The sequence below is a fragment of the Anolis sagrei genome, chromosome 2 (assembly GCF_037176765.1).
Source record: "Anolis sagrei isolate rAnoSag1 chromosome 2, rAnoSag1.mat, whole genome shotgun sequence".
In the NCBI taxonomy this organism is placed as follows: Eukaryota; Metazoa; Chordata; class Lepidosauria; order Squamata; family Dactyloidae; genus Anolis; species Anolis sagrei.
The window spans coordinates 2,660,026-2,676,765 of NC_090022.1; the positions used below are offsets into that span (position 1 = coordinate 2,660,026).

Genomic DNA, 16,740 nt, shown 5'->3' on the forward strand with positions numbered 1-16,740 from the left:
TCATCTTTCTCTTCTTCAGGCTAAACATGCCCAGCTCCTTAAGCCGCTTCTCGTAGGGCTTGTTCTCCATACCCTTGATCATTTTAGTCGCCCTCCTCAGTCTGTCCAGTCCTCACACACCCTGGCCAGCCCTGGCCCTCCCCTTGGGCCTCACCGCCGCCCACCACCATGGCTAGCCCTCCCTCCCTCCCTGGGGTTCCCTGCCAAGCCTGGCCTCCCCGCAGGGATTTCCAGGCTGTCTCTCAAACCCAGCACCTCCATCAATGGCTGATACCAAATGAGAAACTCCCCCCTGAGCTCACAGAAGACGGGCCAATTGGAAGGCGCTGAACAGACTGCGCTCTGGCACCACGAGATGCAGGGCCAACCTTCAGAAATGGGGCTACAAAGTGGAATCCTCGACATGCGAGTGGGGAGAGGAGCAAACCACAGACCACCTGCTGCAATGCATTCTGAGCCTTGCCACATGCACAATGGAGGACCTCTTTGCGGCAACACCAGAGGCCCTCCAAGGGGCCAGCTACTGGTCAAAGGACATTTAATCAACTACCAAGCTTGCAAACTGTGTGTTTTGTTTGTTTGTTAAAAAAATAAAACATGAGGAAGAACTTCCTGACTGTGAGAGCCGTTCAGCAGTGGAACTCTCTGCCCCGGAGTGTGGTGGAGGCTCCTTCTTTGGAAGCTTTTAAACAGAGGCTTGATGGCCATCTGTCAGGAGTGATTTGAATGCAATATTCCTGCTTTTTGGCAAAATGGGGTTGGACTGGATGGTGCAGGAGGTGTCTTCCAACTCTTTGATTCTATGATTCTATGAAATGCAACACAACTGTTTGGTCTGCTCCCGACACAATAAATAAATAAATAGCTTGCTCTCTCTCTCCCTCTCCTTCCTGTAGTATCTATCTATCTAATCTATCTATCTATCTTATCTGTCTATCTTATCTATCTAATCTATCTATCTGTCTGTCTATCTAGCTGTCTGTCTGTCTATCTAATGTATCTACCGCTGGGAGAGGTCATCCGCTGGGAGAGGTCATCCGGAGTTTTGGAGTTGGGTGCCATCTCTATGCGGATGACACACAACTCTACTACTCCTTTCCACCTAATTCCAAGGAGGCTTCTCGGGTGCTGGACGAGTGCCTGGCCGCTGTGTCGTTCTGGATGAGGAAGAACAAGCTGAAGATCAATCCCGACAAGACAGAGGTCCTCCTGGTCGATCGTAAACCGGATCGGGGTATAGGGTGGCAACCTGTGTTGGACGGGGTTACACTCCCCCTGAAGCCACAGGTCCGCAGTTTGGGTGTCCTCTTGGATTCTTCGCTTACACTTGAGGCTCAGGTGTCGGCGGTATCCGGGAGGGCCTTTGCACAACTGAGACTTGTGCGCCAGCTGCGACCGTACCTCGTGAAGGCGGATCTGGCCGGGGTGGTCCACGCCTTGGTCACCTCTAGAATGGATTACTGCAATGCGCTCTACGTGGGGCTGCCCTTGAAGACGGCTCGGAAACTACAATTGGTCCAGCGGGCAGCAGCCAGGATGCTAACTGGAGCTCATTATCAAGAGAGGTCAACCCTCTTGTTCAAGGAGCTCCACTGGCTGCCATTTATTTTCCGAGCCCAATTCAAGGTGCAGGTGCTCACCTACAAAGCCCTGAACGGTTTGGGACCACCCTACCTGCGTGACCGTATCTCCATCTACGAACCCACACGCTCGCTCCGGTCATCTGGGGAGGCCCTGCTCGTGATCCCACCTATGTCGCAAGCGCGCTTGGTGGGGACGCGGGACAGGGCCTTCTCTGTGGCAGCCCCCCGACTTTGGAATGCCCTTCCAAAAGAGCTTCGTCAGGCCCCTACTCTGGCAGTTTTCAGAAGGAACCTAAAAACTTGGCTGTTCCGATGTGCCTTCGCAGATTAGGAATCCCCATCCCAAGTCCTAGATGCACTTTAGCACAACTAACATTGCTGCACACCACACTTTAATCCTACGTTCCTCCTGCCATCTCAGCACTTTTAACCCTGTACCCCATTGCGCTGGCCGAACCAGTTTTAATAGTGTCTTGATGTATTGTCATTGTGGTTATTTTGCTTAATTATTGATTTGCTTTGTTTATCGCTGTGTTATGTTTTCTATTGTATTGTGTTTTGTGGCTTCGGCCCGTGTAAGCCGCATCGAGTCCTTTGGGAGATGCTAGCGGGGTACAAATAAAGTTAATAATAATAATAATAATATCTATTATCTATCTAATCTATCTATGTAATCTATCTTTCTAATCTTTCTATCTAATCTATCTATCTATCTAATCTATCTATCTAATCTATCTATGTAATCTATCTAATCTATCTATTTTATCTATCTATCTAATCTGTCTATCTGTCTGTCTATCTGTCTGTCTGTCTATCTAATCTATCTAATCTATCTATTATCTATCTAATTTATCTAAACTATCTCTTTATCTCTCTATCTCTATCTATCTATCTATCTATCTATCTATCTATCTATCTATCTATCTATCTATCGTGTCCGGGGCAGACGAAACAGTTGCATTGCATTTTTTAGCAAAACAAACAAAAAACACAAAGTTTGCAAGCATGGTGGTGGATTAAATGTCCTGCAGTACTGCTCCTTTAAGGCGAAGCCCCGCCTCTCTTTGGGCGCCTGCGCACGCCCGCCATGACAGCACAGGGCGGAAGTCGGCCTCCAGGGTGACGTCACGGCCAGGACTTTGGAGACAGAGGGAAGGGCGGAAGTGAGCAGCGCTTCCGGTTGGGCTAAGCCGAGGGAGAGACAGCACCGCTCTCCGGGCTGAGTGGAAGATTCCCGCGGGTGAGTGGAGGGAGGCAGGAGGCGAGGGTGGAGGCACCGCAGCCCCCTCGCAGCCCCCACCTGGGGGAGAGGGGGAGCCAATTGGGAATCCCCCACCCAGAAAGACACAAACACACCTGGAGGCAGACAAACAGATAAGACAGAGAAATGGGTGTGTGTGTGTCAAGGAAACTCAGGGCGCGTGGGTGGGGATGGGCACACGCTAGGGTTTGAAAGGTGCTCCTTTCCTCCTTCACAGGTGTGCTTGAGGGATGCCAGCTGCCCTGGGAGGGAGGCTTGTGCTGTTTGTGTCATTGGCACCTCCCTCCCTCTCCTCCCTCCTTCCTCATTTCATCCCCGCCTTCCTCTCTTCCTTCCACTCTTGCTTCCTTGCTCCCTTCCTTCACCCCTTTCTTCCCTTCTCTCCCTCCCTCCCTTTCTTCCCTCCCTCCCTCCCTCCTTACTTCATTCCTCCCTTCATCCCTTCCTTCCTCTCTCCCTTCCCTGCTCCCTTCCTTCATCCCTTCCTTCCTTCTCTCCCTCCTTCCTCATTTCATACCTGCCTTTCTCTCTTCCTTCCACTCTTCCTTCCTTGCTCCCTTCCTTCACCCCTTTCTTCCCTTCTCTCCCTCCCTCCTTACTTCTTTCCTCCCTTCATCCCTTCCTTCCTCTCTTCCTTCCGCTCTTGCTTCCTTGCTCCCTTCCTTCACCCCTTTCTTCCCTTCTCTCCCTCCCTCCCTTTCTTCCCTCCCTCCCTCCCTCCTTACTTCATTCCTCCCTTCATCCCTTCCTTCCTCTCTCCCTTCCCTGCTCCCTTCCTTCATCCCTTCCTTCCTTCTCTCCCTCCTTCCTCATTTCATACCTGCCTTCCTCTCTTCCTTCCACTCTTCCTTCCTTGCTCCCTTCCTTCACCCCTTTCTTCCCTTCTCTCCCTCCCTCCTTACTTCTTTCCTCCCTTCATCCCTTCCTTCCTCTCTTCCTTCCGCTCTTGCTTCCTTGCTCCCTTCCTTCACCCCTTTCTTCCCTTCTCTCCCTCCCTCCTTACTTCTTTCCTCCCTTCATCCCTTCCTTCCTCTCTTCCTTCCACTCTTGCTTCCTTGCTCCCTTCCTTCACCCCTTTCTTCCCTTCTCTCCCTCCCTCCCTTTCTTCCCTCCCTCCCTCCCTCCTTACTTCATTCCTCCCTTCATCCCTTCCTTCCTCTCTCCCTTCCCTGCTCCCTTCCTTCATCCCTTCCTTCCTTCTCTCCCTCCTTCCTCATTTCATACCTGCCTTCCTCTCTTCCTTCCACTCTTCCTTCCTTGCTCCCTTCCTTCACCCCTTTCTTCCCTTCTCTCCCTCCCTCCTTACTTCTTTCCTCCCTTCATCCCTTCCTTCCTCTCTTCCTTCCGCTCTTGCTTCCTTGCTCCCTTCCTTCACCCCTTTCTTCCCTTCTCTCCCTCCCTCCTTACTTCATTCCTCCCTTCATCCCTTCCTTCCTCTCTCCCTTCCCTGCTCCCTTCCTTCATCCCTTCCTTCCTTCTCTCCCTCCTTCCTCATTTCATACCTGCCTTTCTCTCTTCCTTCCACTCTTCCTTCCTTGCTCCCTTCCTTCACCCCTTTCTTCCCTTCTCTCCCTCCCTCCTTACTTCTTTCCTCCCTTCATCCCTTCCTTCCTCTCTTCCTTCCGCTCTTGCTTCCTTGCTCCCTTCCTTCACCCCTTTCTTCCCTTCTCTCCCTCCCTCCCTTTCTTCCCTCCCTCCCTCCCTCCTTACTTCATTCCTCCCTTCATCCCTTCCTTCCTCTCTCCCTTCCCTGCTCCCTTCCTTCATCCCTTCCTTCCTTCTCTCCCTCCTTCCTCATTTCATACCTGCCTTTCTCTCTTCCTTCCACTCTTCCTTCCTTGCTCCCTTCCTTCACCCCTTTCTTCCCTTCTCTCCCTCCCTCCTTACTTCTTTCCTCCCTTCATCCCTTCCTTCCTCTCTTCCTTCCGCTCTTGCTTCCTTGCTCCCTTCCTTCACCCCTTTCTTCCCTTCTCTCCCTCCCTCCTTACTTCATTCCTCCCTTCATCCCTTCCTTCCTCTCTCCCTTCCCTGCTCCCTTCCTTCATCCCTTCCTTCCTTCTCTCCCTCCTTCCTCATTTCATACCTGCCTTCCTCTCTTCCATCCACTCTTCCTTCCTTGCTCCCTTCCTTCACCCCTTTCTTCCCTTCTCTCCCTCCCTCCTTACTTCTTTCCTCCCTTCATCCCTTCCTTCCTCTCTCCCTTCCGCTCTTGCTTCCTTGCTCCCTTCCTTCACCCCTTTCTTCCCTTCTCTCCCTCCCTCCTTACTTCTTTCCTCCCTTCATCCCTTCCTTCCTCTCTTCCTTCCGCTCTTGCTTCCTTGCTCCCTTCCTTCACCCCTTTCTTCCCTTCTATCCCTCCCTCCTTACTTCTTTCCTCCCTTCATCCCTTCCTTCCTCTCTTCCTTCCGCTCTTGCTTCCTTGCTCCCTTCCTTCACCCCTTTCTTCCCTTCTCTCCCTCCCTCCCTTTCTTCCTTTCCTCACTCCGTACTTACTTCATTCCTCCCTTCATCCCTTCCTCCCTCTCTTCCTTCCACTCTTCCTTCCTTGCTCCCTTCCTTCCTCCCTCCCTCCCTTCCTTCTCTCCCTCCCTCCTTACTTCATTCCTCCCTTCATCCCTTCCTTCCTCTCTTCCTTCCGCTCTTGCTTCCTTGCTCCCTTCCTTCACCCCTTTCTTCCCTTCTCTCCCTCCCTCCCTTTCTTCCCTCCCTCCCTCCTTACTTCATTCCTCCCTTCATCCCTTCCTTCCTCTCTCCCTTCCCTGCTCCCTTCCTTCATCCCTTCCTTCCTTCTCTCCCTCCTTCCTCATTTCATACCTGCCTTCCTCTCTTCCTTCCACTCTTCCTTCCTTGCTCCCTTCCTTCATCCCTTTCTTCCTTCTCTCCCTCCCTCCTTACTTCATTCCTCCCTTCATACCTTTCTTCCTCTCTTCCTTCCGCTCTTCCTTCCTTCCTTCCTCCCTTCCTCCCTCCCTTTCTTCCCTTCTCTCCCTCCCTCCTTACTTCATTCCTCCCTTCATCCCTTCCTTCCTCTCTTCCATCCACTCTTCCTTCCTTGCTCCCTTCCTTCACCCCTTTCTTCCCTTCTCTCCCTCCCTCCTTACTTCTTTCCCCCCTTCATCCCTTCCTTCCTCTCTTCCTTCCGCTCTTGCTTCCTTGCTCCCTTCCTTCATCCCTTTCTTCCCTTCTCTTCCTCCCTCCCTTTCTTCCTTCTCTCCCTCCTTACTTCATTCTTCCCTTCTTTATTAATGACTTAGATGAAGGGCTAGAAGGCAGGATCATCAAGTTTGCAGACGACACCAAATTGGGAGGGAGAGCCAAGACTCCAGAGGAAAGAAGCAGAATTCAAAACGATCTTGACAGATTAGAGAGATGAATGGCCAAAACTAACAAAATGAAGTTCAACAGGGACAAATGCAAGATACTCCACTTTGGCAGAAAAAACGAAATGCAAAGATACAGAATGGGGGACGATGCCTGGCTTGAGAGCAGTACGTGTGAAAAAGATCTTGGAGTCCTCGTGGACAACAAGTTAAACATGAGCCAACAATGTGATGTGGCGGCAAAAAAAGCCAATGGGATTTTGGCCTGCATCAAGAGGAGCCTAGTGTCTAGATCTAGGGAAGTCCTGCTCCCCATGCTCTATTCTGTTTTGGTTAGACCACATCTGGAATATTGTGTCCAATTCTGGGCGCCACAGTTCAAAAGAGATATTGACAAGTTGGAATGTGTCCAGAGGAGGGCGACTAAAATGATCAAGGGTCTGGAGAACAAGCCCTATGAGGAGCGGCTTAAGGAGCTGGGCATGTTTAGCCTGAAGAAGACAAGGCTGAGAGGAGATATGATAGCCATGTATAAATATGTGAGAGGAAGCCACAGGGAGGAGGAGGGAGCAAGCTTCCTTTCTGCTTCCCTGGAGACTAGGACGCAATGGAACAATGGCTTCAAACTACAAGAGAGGAGATTCCACCTGAACATGAGGAAGAACTTCCTGACTGAGAGAGCCGTTCAGCAGTGGAACTCTCTGCCCCGGAGTGTGGTGGAGGCTCCTTCTTTGGAAGCTTTTAAACAGGGGCTGGATGGCCATCTGTCAGGGGTGATTTGAATGCAATATTCCTGCTTCTTGGCAGAATGGGGTTGGACTGGATGGCCCAAGAGGTCTCTTCCAACTCTTTGATTCTAGGATTCTATGATTCCTTTCTTCCTTCCTTGCTCCCTTCCTTCATCCCTTTCTTCCTTTTCTCACTCCGTACTTACTTCATTCCTCCCTTCATCCCTTCCTCCCTCTCTTCCTTCCACTCTTGCTTCCTTGCTCCCTTCCTTCATCCCTTTCTTCCCTTCTCTCCCTCCCTCCTTACTTCATTCCTCCCTTCATCCCTTCCTTCCTCTCTTCCTTCCGCTCTTGCTTCCTTGCTCCCTTCCTTCATCCCTTTCTTCCCTTCTCTCCCTCCCTCCCTTTCTTCCTTCTCTCCCTCCCTCCTTACTTCATTCCTCCCTTCCTTCCTCTCTTCCGCTCTTGCTTCCTTGCTCCCTTCCTTCATCCCTTTCTTCCCTTCTCTCCCTCCCTCCCTTTCTTCCTTCTCTCCCTCCCTCCCTTTCTTCCTTCTCTCCCTCCCTCCTTACTTCATTCCTCCCTTCATCCCTTCCTTCCTCTCTTCCTTCTGCTCTTGCTTTCTTGCTCCTTTCCTTCATCCCTTTCTTCCCTTCTTTCCCTCCCTCCCTTTCTTCCTTCTCTCCTTCCCTCCTTACTTCATTCCTCCCTTCATCCCTTCCTCCCTCTCTTCCTTCCACTCTTCCTTCCTTGCTCCCTTCCTCCCTCCCTCCCTTTCTTCCTTCTCTCCCTCCTTCCTTGCTTCATTCCTCCCTTCATCCCTTCTCCCAACCCATGGGATACAAGACCTAAAATAAGGTCCGCGACCGAGGGTGCGTGCTGCCTTTGGAGGAGAGAGAGAGAGAAGGAGGGAGAGAGGAGGAAGGAAGGCTGGAAGGAAGGAGTCCAGCTCCATTGCCCTCGCCCTCTCGTGGCTTCCCTGGCACCGTTGGAGGACAACGAGAGACAGGAGAGTTCCCTAGTAGTAGTAGTTGTCGTTATTAGCACCCATTGCCAAACACAAGAGTTGTAATGGGAAAGCAGCCCTTTGTAAGACCCTGTTTAGTCCTCCAAAGTATTATTATTATTATTATTATTATTATTATTATTATTTTACTTACACAAAAGCATAATATGTCACAGCAAACGAGATCTATATGCTGGATTTCGTATCAAAAAAGCACTAGTCAAACACTTCCCACTGTGTGGTGTATTTCCAAATGATGCACACAGATCCAAGTCAGGTGGCCTTTTGCAGCTGACAGATCGTGATTTTGTCAATGTTTATTGTTTCCGAATGCCTGGTGAGATGTTTTGGCACGGCACCCAGTGTGACGATGACCACTGGGACCACCTGTACTTGTTCTGGAACGGCTGTTCCAGGGGCTCCAGTTTTGTGTTTTGCACTGAGTGTTTGTTCATAGTCCTAAGTTGCAGGGACTTTGCAGATAGGTGGCTCCTTTGGCTGCATTCATAGGGCAAGCCACCTGCCAATAATAGTTAGGATCCCTGGTCCCGCCCCTCTCTGGTTTTTTGGAGGGAAGGGGCCATTTTTCATTTAGTCTCAGCAAAGGAAGTCTATGCAGAGGATGTATACAGACGTCCTCCTGTGCAAAGCAGCTAAGTGATTACAAGCCTTTTGATAGGTTCGCTCGGCGTTGAGACGTAGTTCAGCCCGGTAGTGAATCCACATCAATAACGTTTAGGTTCACAGCAGCCTGGGAGGAGTTAGAAAGGGGAATTTTCCTTTAAACAAGCTTTTTTGAAGATAGTGCCTGTTCCCTGTGAACAAGATTGCAAGAGCCAAGAGACTGTTAAGAAAGTTTAACAATTCCTGTTTGTTCATCAATAAAAGACTGTTATATTTAAGCTCAAGCCTCATAAAGACTGTTTAATAAGGGAAATTTCTTTAAAGGCTTCTTTTCGGGGTCCTGGCTTCCCGCTGGATCCAAGCCATACATCCTCTCTTAAAGGTCCAGCGGCGACAGAACAGTACTGGTTTATGCCAGTTCGATTTTGAGGTCCTGATAATGGCTGAGTTTTTCCTGTTGTTTTTCTTCAATGTGACTGTCACCCAATATGGTGACATCAATAATCCAGACTTTTTTCTTTTCCACAATAATGATGTCTGGTGTATTGTGTTCCAAAACTTTGTCAATCTGGATTCAAAAGTCCCACAGTATTTTTGCATGTTTATTTTCCACGACCTTTGTGGGCTTATGTTCCCAGCAATTCTTTACTGCTGGCAGGTGGTACTTCTGACATAAGTTCCAGTGAATCATCTGGGCCACAGAGTTGTGTCTTTGTTTGTAGTCCGTCTGTGCGATTTTCTTGCAACAGCTGAGGAGATGGTCCATGGTTTCATCCGCTTCCTTGCACAGTCTGCATTTTGGGTCATCCGCTGATTTTCCAATCCTGGCCATAATTGCGTTGGTTCTGATGGCTTGCTCCTGGGCTGCAAGAACCAGGCCTTGTTCTGTCTCCTTCTTCAGGGTTCCACTCGTGAGCCATCACCAACTCTTCTCCCTGTCAACTTTTCCTTCAATTTTGTCAAGGAACTGCCCATGCAAGGCTTTGTTATGTCAGCTGTCAGCTCTGGTTTGTAGTGCAGTTTTCTTGTACTGACTCTTTGTCTGCTGTGCTTTGAGAAGTTTCCAATTACTGAATTCAATTAAAGCAGGTTCTTGGCTTTCCTTGACATATTCTGCCAGGGCATTGTGTTGTTCTTCTTCAACTTCTTGTTTTACTTGTAAAAATCCTCTGCCACCAGACTTTCTAGGCAGATAGAGCCAGTCAACTTCACTGCGAGGATGTAGTGAAGGATGAATGGTCATGAGTTTTCTTGTTTTTCTGTCCAAATTGTCCAGTCCTGCCTGCGTCCAGTTTATCTGTATCTTAGGACAGGTATGACCCAGGGGTTTATGGCCTTGATGGTATTGCCTCCATTAAGCTTGCTTTTGAGAATTTTTCTGACCCTTTGAATGTATTCTTTGCTGACCACAGTTTTCACATGTTCATGTTTGATGTTGTCCAGCTGTAGTATGTCCAGATATTTATAGGCCTCTGGTTGGTAACACTTTATCGCTTGGCCATTGGGTGTATTTATGCCCTCACTTTCAATTATTTTTCTATTCTTCAGTGCCACTGTCGAACATTTGTCCAAACCAAACTCCATGTTGATATCAGTGCTAAAGATTCGGACAGTGTTAGTCAGAGACTGGATTTCAGTTTCGGTTTTCCCATACAGCTTCAGGTCATCCATGTACAGCAGGTGTGAAATTTTGTGAGATTTCTTAGATGTTTGATAGTCCAGGTCTGTCTTTTGTAAGGTTGTTGACAGAGAGATCATGGCAATGATGAAAAGCAGTGGGAACAATGAGTCTCCCTGGAAGATTTCTCTCCTGATGTTGACAAGTCCGTAGTTTTCATTTCCAACAAACAATTCAGTTTTCCAGTGCTTCATCATATTGTCAATAAAAGTGCCAACGTTTTTACAAATGCCGATGGTGTCTAGGCACTTGATGATCCAACTGTGTGGGAGTGAGTCAAAGGCTTTTTTGTAGTCCATCCACGTCATGTGAAAATTAGTTTTTTGGCGTTTGCAGATCTCCAGAATCATTTTGTCAATTAATAACTGGTCTTTTGTAGCCCTGCTTTTCCGTTTGTTGCCTTTCTGTTCATCTGGCAAGATGTTTTTTTCTTCAAGATAATGTTGAATTCTGTCAGCTATGATGCCGGTCAATAGTTTAAACATAGTGGGCAGACATGTTATTGGCCTGTAGTTTCCTGGTGCTGTTCCTTTTGCTGGATCCTTTTGTATCAGATACGTTCTTCCAGTTGTTAATCATTTCTGCAGCCTCAGAAAACTTAGCGGAGAAGAATGTACTTCCCCTTTGAAATCCTGTGGCTGTTTCCCGCAGGATTATAGAGTTTGTAGTTGAGAGGCCCAGGACCTCTCTGGCTGAGAATTATAAAGGCCCCTCCCTGAACGCCTTGCACACACACAGAGTATCTTTGAGCACCATCCCCCTTGTACCTGCGGAGGAATTGTTCTTTGTTGGGCAAGTGTTAAAGTATTTGTCACCAGGCAATGGGCACCTTCCCTCTTCCCCTGGGTTTGCTATAGCACTAGACTTGTTCTTCGTGTTTCATGAGATCTTTCTCCTTTTAAGTCCTGAAGAGATGTTCTTCTCATTTGTCTGGCAGGTAAATTCTGAACAAGTTCTGAGAAGAACACCTTGTGAGAGCTTTGCCCGAGGAGTGCTGTGCGTCTAAAGTTACGTCAAGATACACAGCAATAACAACAAGGGAAAAAACTGCTGTTAAGGTGGGGAAATAAGAGAGGCTTGGGAAAGCGAGCAGAAGGCTACAGCAATACAAAAACACTGCTGTTCAGGAGGTTATATCTATGATCCCCTGGCATAATATTTGAATTACAAGTGTAAAAGAATGGCTACTTCCCTACCTCCCTATCCTAGATCACACACAGGAGAGAAGTTACATCAGTGTATGGAATGTGGAAAACAATTTGATATAAAAAGTTCTCTTACAGTCCATGAACAGACCCACACAGGGGAGAAGCCATATAAATACACAACATGTGGAAAGAGCTTCGATTGCAGTGACAAACTACATTCCCATCAAAGGACCCACATGGGGGAGAAGCCTTATAAATGCATGGAATGTGGAGAAAGCTTCAGTCAGAATGGCACTCTATGTTCCCATCAAAGGACCCACACAGGGGAGAAGCCTTATATATGCATGGAATGTGGAGAAAGCTTCAGTCAGAATGGCACTCTACGTTCCCATCAAAGGACCCACACAGGGGAGAAGCCTTATACATGCATGGAATGCGGAAAGAGCTTCAGACAGAGTGGCAGTCTACGTTCTCATCAAAGGACCCACACAGGGGAGAAGCCGTATAAATGCATGGAATGTGGAGAAAGCTTCCGTCATAGTGGACATCTGCGTTCCCATCACAAGACCCACACAGGGGAGAAGCCATATAAATGCATGGAATGTGGAGAAAGCTTCAGTCGGAGTAACAATCTACATACTCATCAAAGGACTCATACAGGGGAGAAGCCACATAAATGCATAGAATGTGGAAAGAGCTTCAGTCACAGTAACAATCTACGTATTCATCAAAGGACACACACAGGGGAGAAGCCACATAAATGCATGGAATGTGGAAAGAGCTTCAGTCACAGTAACAATCTGCGTACCCATGAAAGGACCCACACGGGGGAGAAGCCATATAAATGCATGGAATGTGGAAAGAGCTTTAGTCACAGTGGCAGTCTATGTTCCCATCATAGGACCCACACAGGGGAAAAGCCACATAAATGCATGGAATGCGGAAAAAGCTTCAGTCGCAGTGACAAACTACATTTCCATGAAATGACCCACACAGGGGAGAAGCCACATAAATGCATGGAATGTGGAAAAAGCTTCAGTCGGAGTGATAGGCTACGTTCCCATCAAAGGACCCACACAGGGGAGAAGCCATATAAATGCATGGAATGGGAAAAGAGCTTCAGTTTGTGTGGCCTTGATCATCAGCTACTGGGAGCAGGTCTCACTCAGAGGGGCACTTTTCTCAGTATTGCCCCAAGCTTTGAAGGGATTCACCTAACCCTCCTCCACAAGGAAATCCCTCACAGCCTTCTAGATTGAAGGTTTGCTGAAATGAGCAGCAGCTGATATCTTTGGATAAAACGGTTCTGAAAAAGAATAGCTCTTTGGTAGCAGATAATGTCATATCATCATACTTTTGACTCATGTCTTGGCTCTCCTCCCCCTCAGTTAGAATTTTGGGCTCCAGCCATGTACCGGGAACCATATTCTGGACTTTGTTGTACCCTGAATGGTTGACTCTAAATTCTGAACTGACTTCCTGGTTTCATTTATGAACCAGGACTTTGTTTGTATCCCTGAATTTCTGGCTTGAATTTGGGACTCTGAATTTGGTTTATACTCTTGATTTTCTGCTTGTTATTTTATCAACTCCGTAGAATGAACTCCTGGCATATGACTATTGGACTGTAACCTTGGCTTTTGTTTCTTCTTGCTCCTGTCCTGGATCTGCAGTACTCGACTTGTCTGCATCAACTGGACTCTTGACCTTGACTTGTGTTCATTGTTCCTCCGACTGTGTTGCTGCAATTGTATTATTTTAAGCGGACTCAAGACTTTAGCTTTCTTATAAGTACATATTGTCTTGGCCTAGCTTGTGTTCCTCAGACTTTATACTGGGAGAGCCCTGGTACATGAGACCATCGGTCTTGCTTTCTGTGTACTTATCCCTGCGTAGAGTGAACCCATATCCGTATTTGAGACTGTTTAATCACCACCTTTGCCAAAGGGTCCATTAGGATACACAGCATATCTCCCTAACTGCAGAGAATGGAAGACAAAGAATGATGACATTGGCTGGTGAATATTAATAATAATTTATTTGTCACCCCCCCCCCCCTTTTCTCGCCGAGGGGACTCAGGGTGGTTTCCCGCAAGTAACAAGATGGCAAATATTCCATGCCACAAATGAACAAACGATAAATCAAGTCAAAAACCATAGATAAAACAATCTCGATATAAAGCTATGAACTCAACCAAAAAAATAACCAAATATTAAAACTGAAATAAGCATAATTTAAAATATCACACACATTTACCATGATTAACTCCCCCCATGTAAGAATTTAGATTAAGAAGAAATTAAAAGCATAATGTAGTTTACAGCTTCCAAGGAGCTGAGGTAGGTGTCCAATATCTGGCCGAGGGTATGTACGTGGGGGTGCTGATAAGTCTTTGGCTTTACCCAGAAAAAAAACGAGATAGGAAGATGAAACTTTACATTTATTCCACACTCCACTGATATCAGCACACTTCTTACATACATATTCCAAGTTCTGTAAGCCTTACTAAAAAAAGAATTTTGGTTGTGCCTCAGACAAGTCATCTGTAGCAGCTATGGCATCAGAAATGCTGTGAAATTTGGTACCCTTGAGGTGTTTCTTCAGGTTTGGAAACAGATGATAGTCAGAGGGAGCTAGATCCGGTGAATAAGGTGGGTGGTCAACCAGCTGGAAGCCTAGCTCCACCGGTTTTGCAATGGTCACTTGTGCAGTGTGAGCGGAGGCGTTGTCTTGCAGGAACAAGATTCCTTTGGACAACTTGCCACACCTTTTGGCCTTCAGAACTGCCTTCAATTGGTCCAAAAGTTCAATGTAATATCTTGCATTGATGGTGGAACCATTTTGAAGGTAGTCCACTAGCAGAATGCCCTCCTTATCCCAGAATTATTTATTTATTTTATTTAAGAGTTTTGTATCCCAGCCTTCTCACCTCTCTTGAGGGACTCAGACCGGTTTCCAACCCTAATATCACATACAATCAATAAAACATCATAATACATATTACAGTAAAACATTAAAACAGCAATTATAATCAATAACTATAATGGTCAGTCGTCACACTAAAATCGTTGCTCATCATCCTCCATCCCTATCTCAGAGTGTTGGCTCACTTGTCGAATGCCTGTCTCCATAACCAAGTCTTCACCTGTTTCCTAAATGTCAGGATAGACAGGGCGGTTCTGATCTCCAGTGGGAGAGAGTTCCAGAGTCAAGGGGCCACCACCGAGAAGGCCCTGTCCCTCGTCCCCACCAGACGCGCTTGCGAGGCTGGTGGGACCGAGAGCAGGGCCTCTCCAGACGATCTTAATAATCTTGATGGTTCATAGACACCATCTCTTTAGTTGCTGATTTTTGTACCCTGATCTTCTTTGAATGAGGAGAACCACTGTGCCTCCATTCTTTTGACTGCTTCTTGGTTTCAGACAAATAAATCCAGGTCTCATCCATAGTGACCAGTTGATCCAGGAAGTTCTTATCAGTCTGGAAACGCTGACAAATGGACCAGAAAGTTTTCACTCGCATGCTTTTCTGATCTGTTGTCAAACATTTGGGGACCCACCTTGCAGAGAGCTTCTCCATGTTCAAATGTTCACGGATAATGACATGAACACCTTCACGAGAAATCCCCATGATGTCTGCTATTCCTTTCACTGAAATTTGCCGATTCTCCAGTATGAGGTTGTGCACAGCATCAACAATCTCCGGAACAACCACCACTCTCGGTCGTCCAGGACGTTCCTCATCATTGGTGCTGAAGTGGCCCGTTTTAAATTTGGCAACCCAGTTCTTAAATGTAGAATTTGAAAGGCGTTGATCCCTTAACGTCTGCAACATATCACCATGAATATCCTTTGAGGACTTTCCTTGCAGAAACAAGAATTTTATCACTCCTCTGCTCTCATTTGCTGTGAATATCGCCTTAGACGCCGCCATTTTGTTTCCCCGCATGCCTAGATCACTGTTGCCATGAGCTACAAACAAAAAAATTTGAAAACATATATGAGACACATAAGGCTTTTATGTGATGTAACATTCGTTACCATAGAAACAAAAAAGAACACAAAGGCAAAGACTTATCAGCAGCCCCTCCTATAAAGATGTACTAGTCCTCCTCCTCTCCATAAGCTAAAGTGCATAAATGGGTTTTCGTATTTTAGAAAGGGAGTTCCAGAGGCAGGGGGCGATCACGGAGATGCCGCCCCCCATCTCGTCCCCACCAGCCTTGCTTGGGATCGGGGTGGGACCGAGAGGATGGCCTCCTCCGCAGAGTGCAGTGCTCGTGCTGGTTTGTGTACGGAGATGCGGTTTCTCAAACAGTCTGGGCTTGAACCATTTAGGGCTCTATAGGTAATCTCCAGCACTTTGCATGTAGTCCAGAAGCAGACCAGCAGCCAGTGGAGCTGCCGTAATGTGGGAGAGGTTCTCTCCCTTTATGGTGGTCCATTAATTAACCTGGCTGCTGATCTCTGAACCAGTTGAAGCTTCCAAACTATCTGCAAAGGCAGCCCCACTTAGAGAGCGTTGCAGTAGTCCAAGCAAGATGTAACTGGTCTCATGAATCAGTTGAGATGGACACATTAACTGAATGGATGAAGTATAGAACAGCGTTTAAAGGAAATAGTCAATAGAGATAAAAATCAGAGGGAGTGAGAGGCTTATAGACTAGAGCAGTGGTTCTCAACCTTTCTAATGCTGTGACCCCTAAATACAGTTCCTCATATTGTGGTGACCCCCCAAACATAAAATTATTTTTGTTGCTACTTTTGCTACTGATATGAATTGTAATGTAAATATCTGATATGCAGGATGTATTTTTATTGTTACAAATTGAACATACTTAAAGCATAGTGATTCATCACAAAACAATATGCTTGGGGGAGTATGATGGGGTTTGCAATACCTTCAACTGATTCAGATCTGACTTCCACATACCACAGAGACCCCCCACGAATTATAGACCTGGACCAAAGTTGGAACAGAGAACCCCCCCCCCCCCCAATGACCAACGGAAAATACAGGAGGGGGTTGGGAGGAATTGACAGTGATTTAGGGGAGATGTAGTTTACCTACATCCGGAGAGCAAACACAAATAGCAAACAGATTCGCCTCCCCACCGGGCCTGGGCCTTCCTGCGTTGCCCCCGGGGGCCAGGCAGCCATTGCAAGGTGGCGGAGGGGGCGGGGCCAAAGGAGGTGGCGTCACGACCCCTCGGAAATGGCCAATCGACCCCTCTGGGGGTCGCGACCCCCAGGTTGAGAACCGCTGGACTAGAGTTTGTTGTCCGTTACTTTTGTTGTTGTTGTGCAAGGTGTGTGTCCTTGTTCGCTCTATGTTTGTTAAGTAGTTCTTTTGAAAATGTGCCGAAATTATATCTTTTGAAAAAGAATACCA

At 47.4% G+C, this 16,740-nt stretch overlaps 2 protein-coding genes across 4 annotated transcripts in view; both read left to right on the forward strand.

Annotated features, from left to right (window-relative positions):
- LOC132766291 (zinc finger and SCAN domain-containing protein 2-like) overlaps positions 1-13,361 on the forward strand; it is a 49,776-nt gene extending 36,415 nt beyond the window's left edge. For 2 of the 3 annotated variants that reach the window (XM_067463278.1, XM_060760684.2), the window contains exon 2: positions 11,138-13,361. In XM_067463278.1, coding sequence (XP_067319379.1) covers positions 11,381-12,607 — 1,227 coding nt within the window. In that variant the 5' untranslated portion in view covers positions 11,138-11,380 and the 3' untranslated portion in view covers positions 12,608-13,361. Of the gene's footprint in view, positions 1-2,708; positions 2,824-11,137 lie in introns of those variants that run through there. The other variant, XM_060760686.2, reaches the window with a different exon arrangement.
- The window catches only part of LOC137095991 (zinc finger protein 665-like), a 71,305-nt gene that overhangs the window by 36,411 nt on the left and 18,154 nt on the right, over positions 1-16,740 (forward strand). The gene's annotated exons all lie outside the window — the stretch shown is intronic.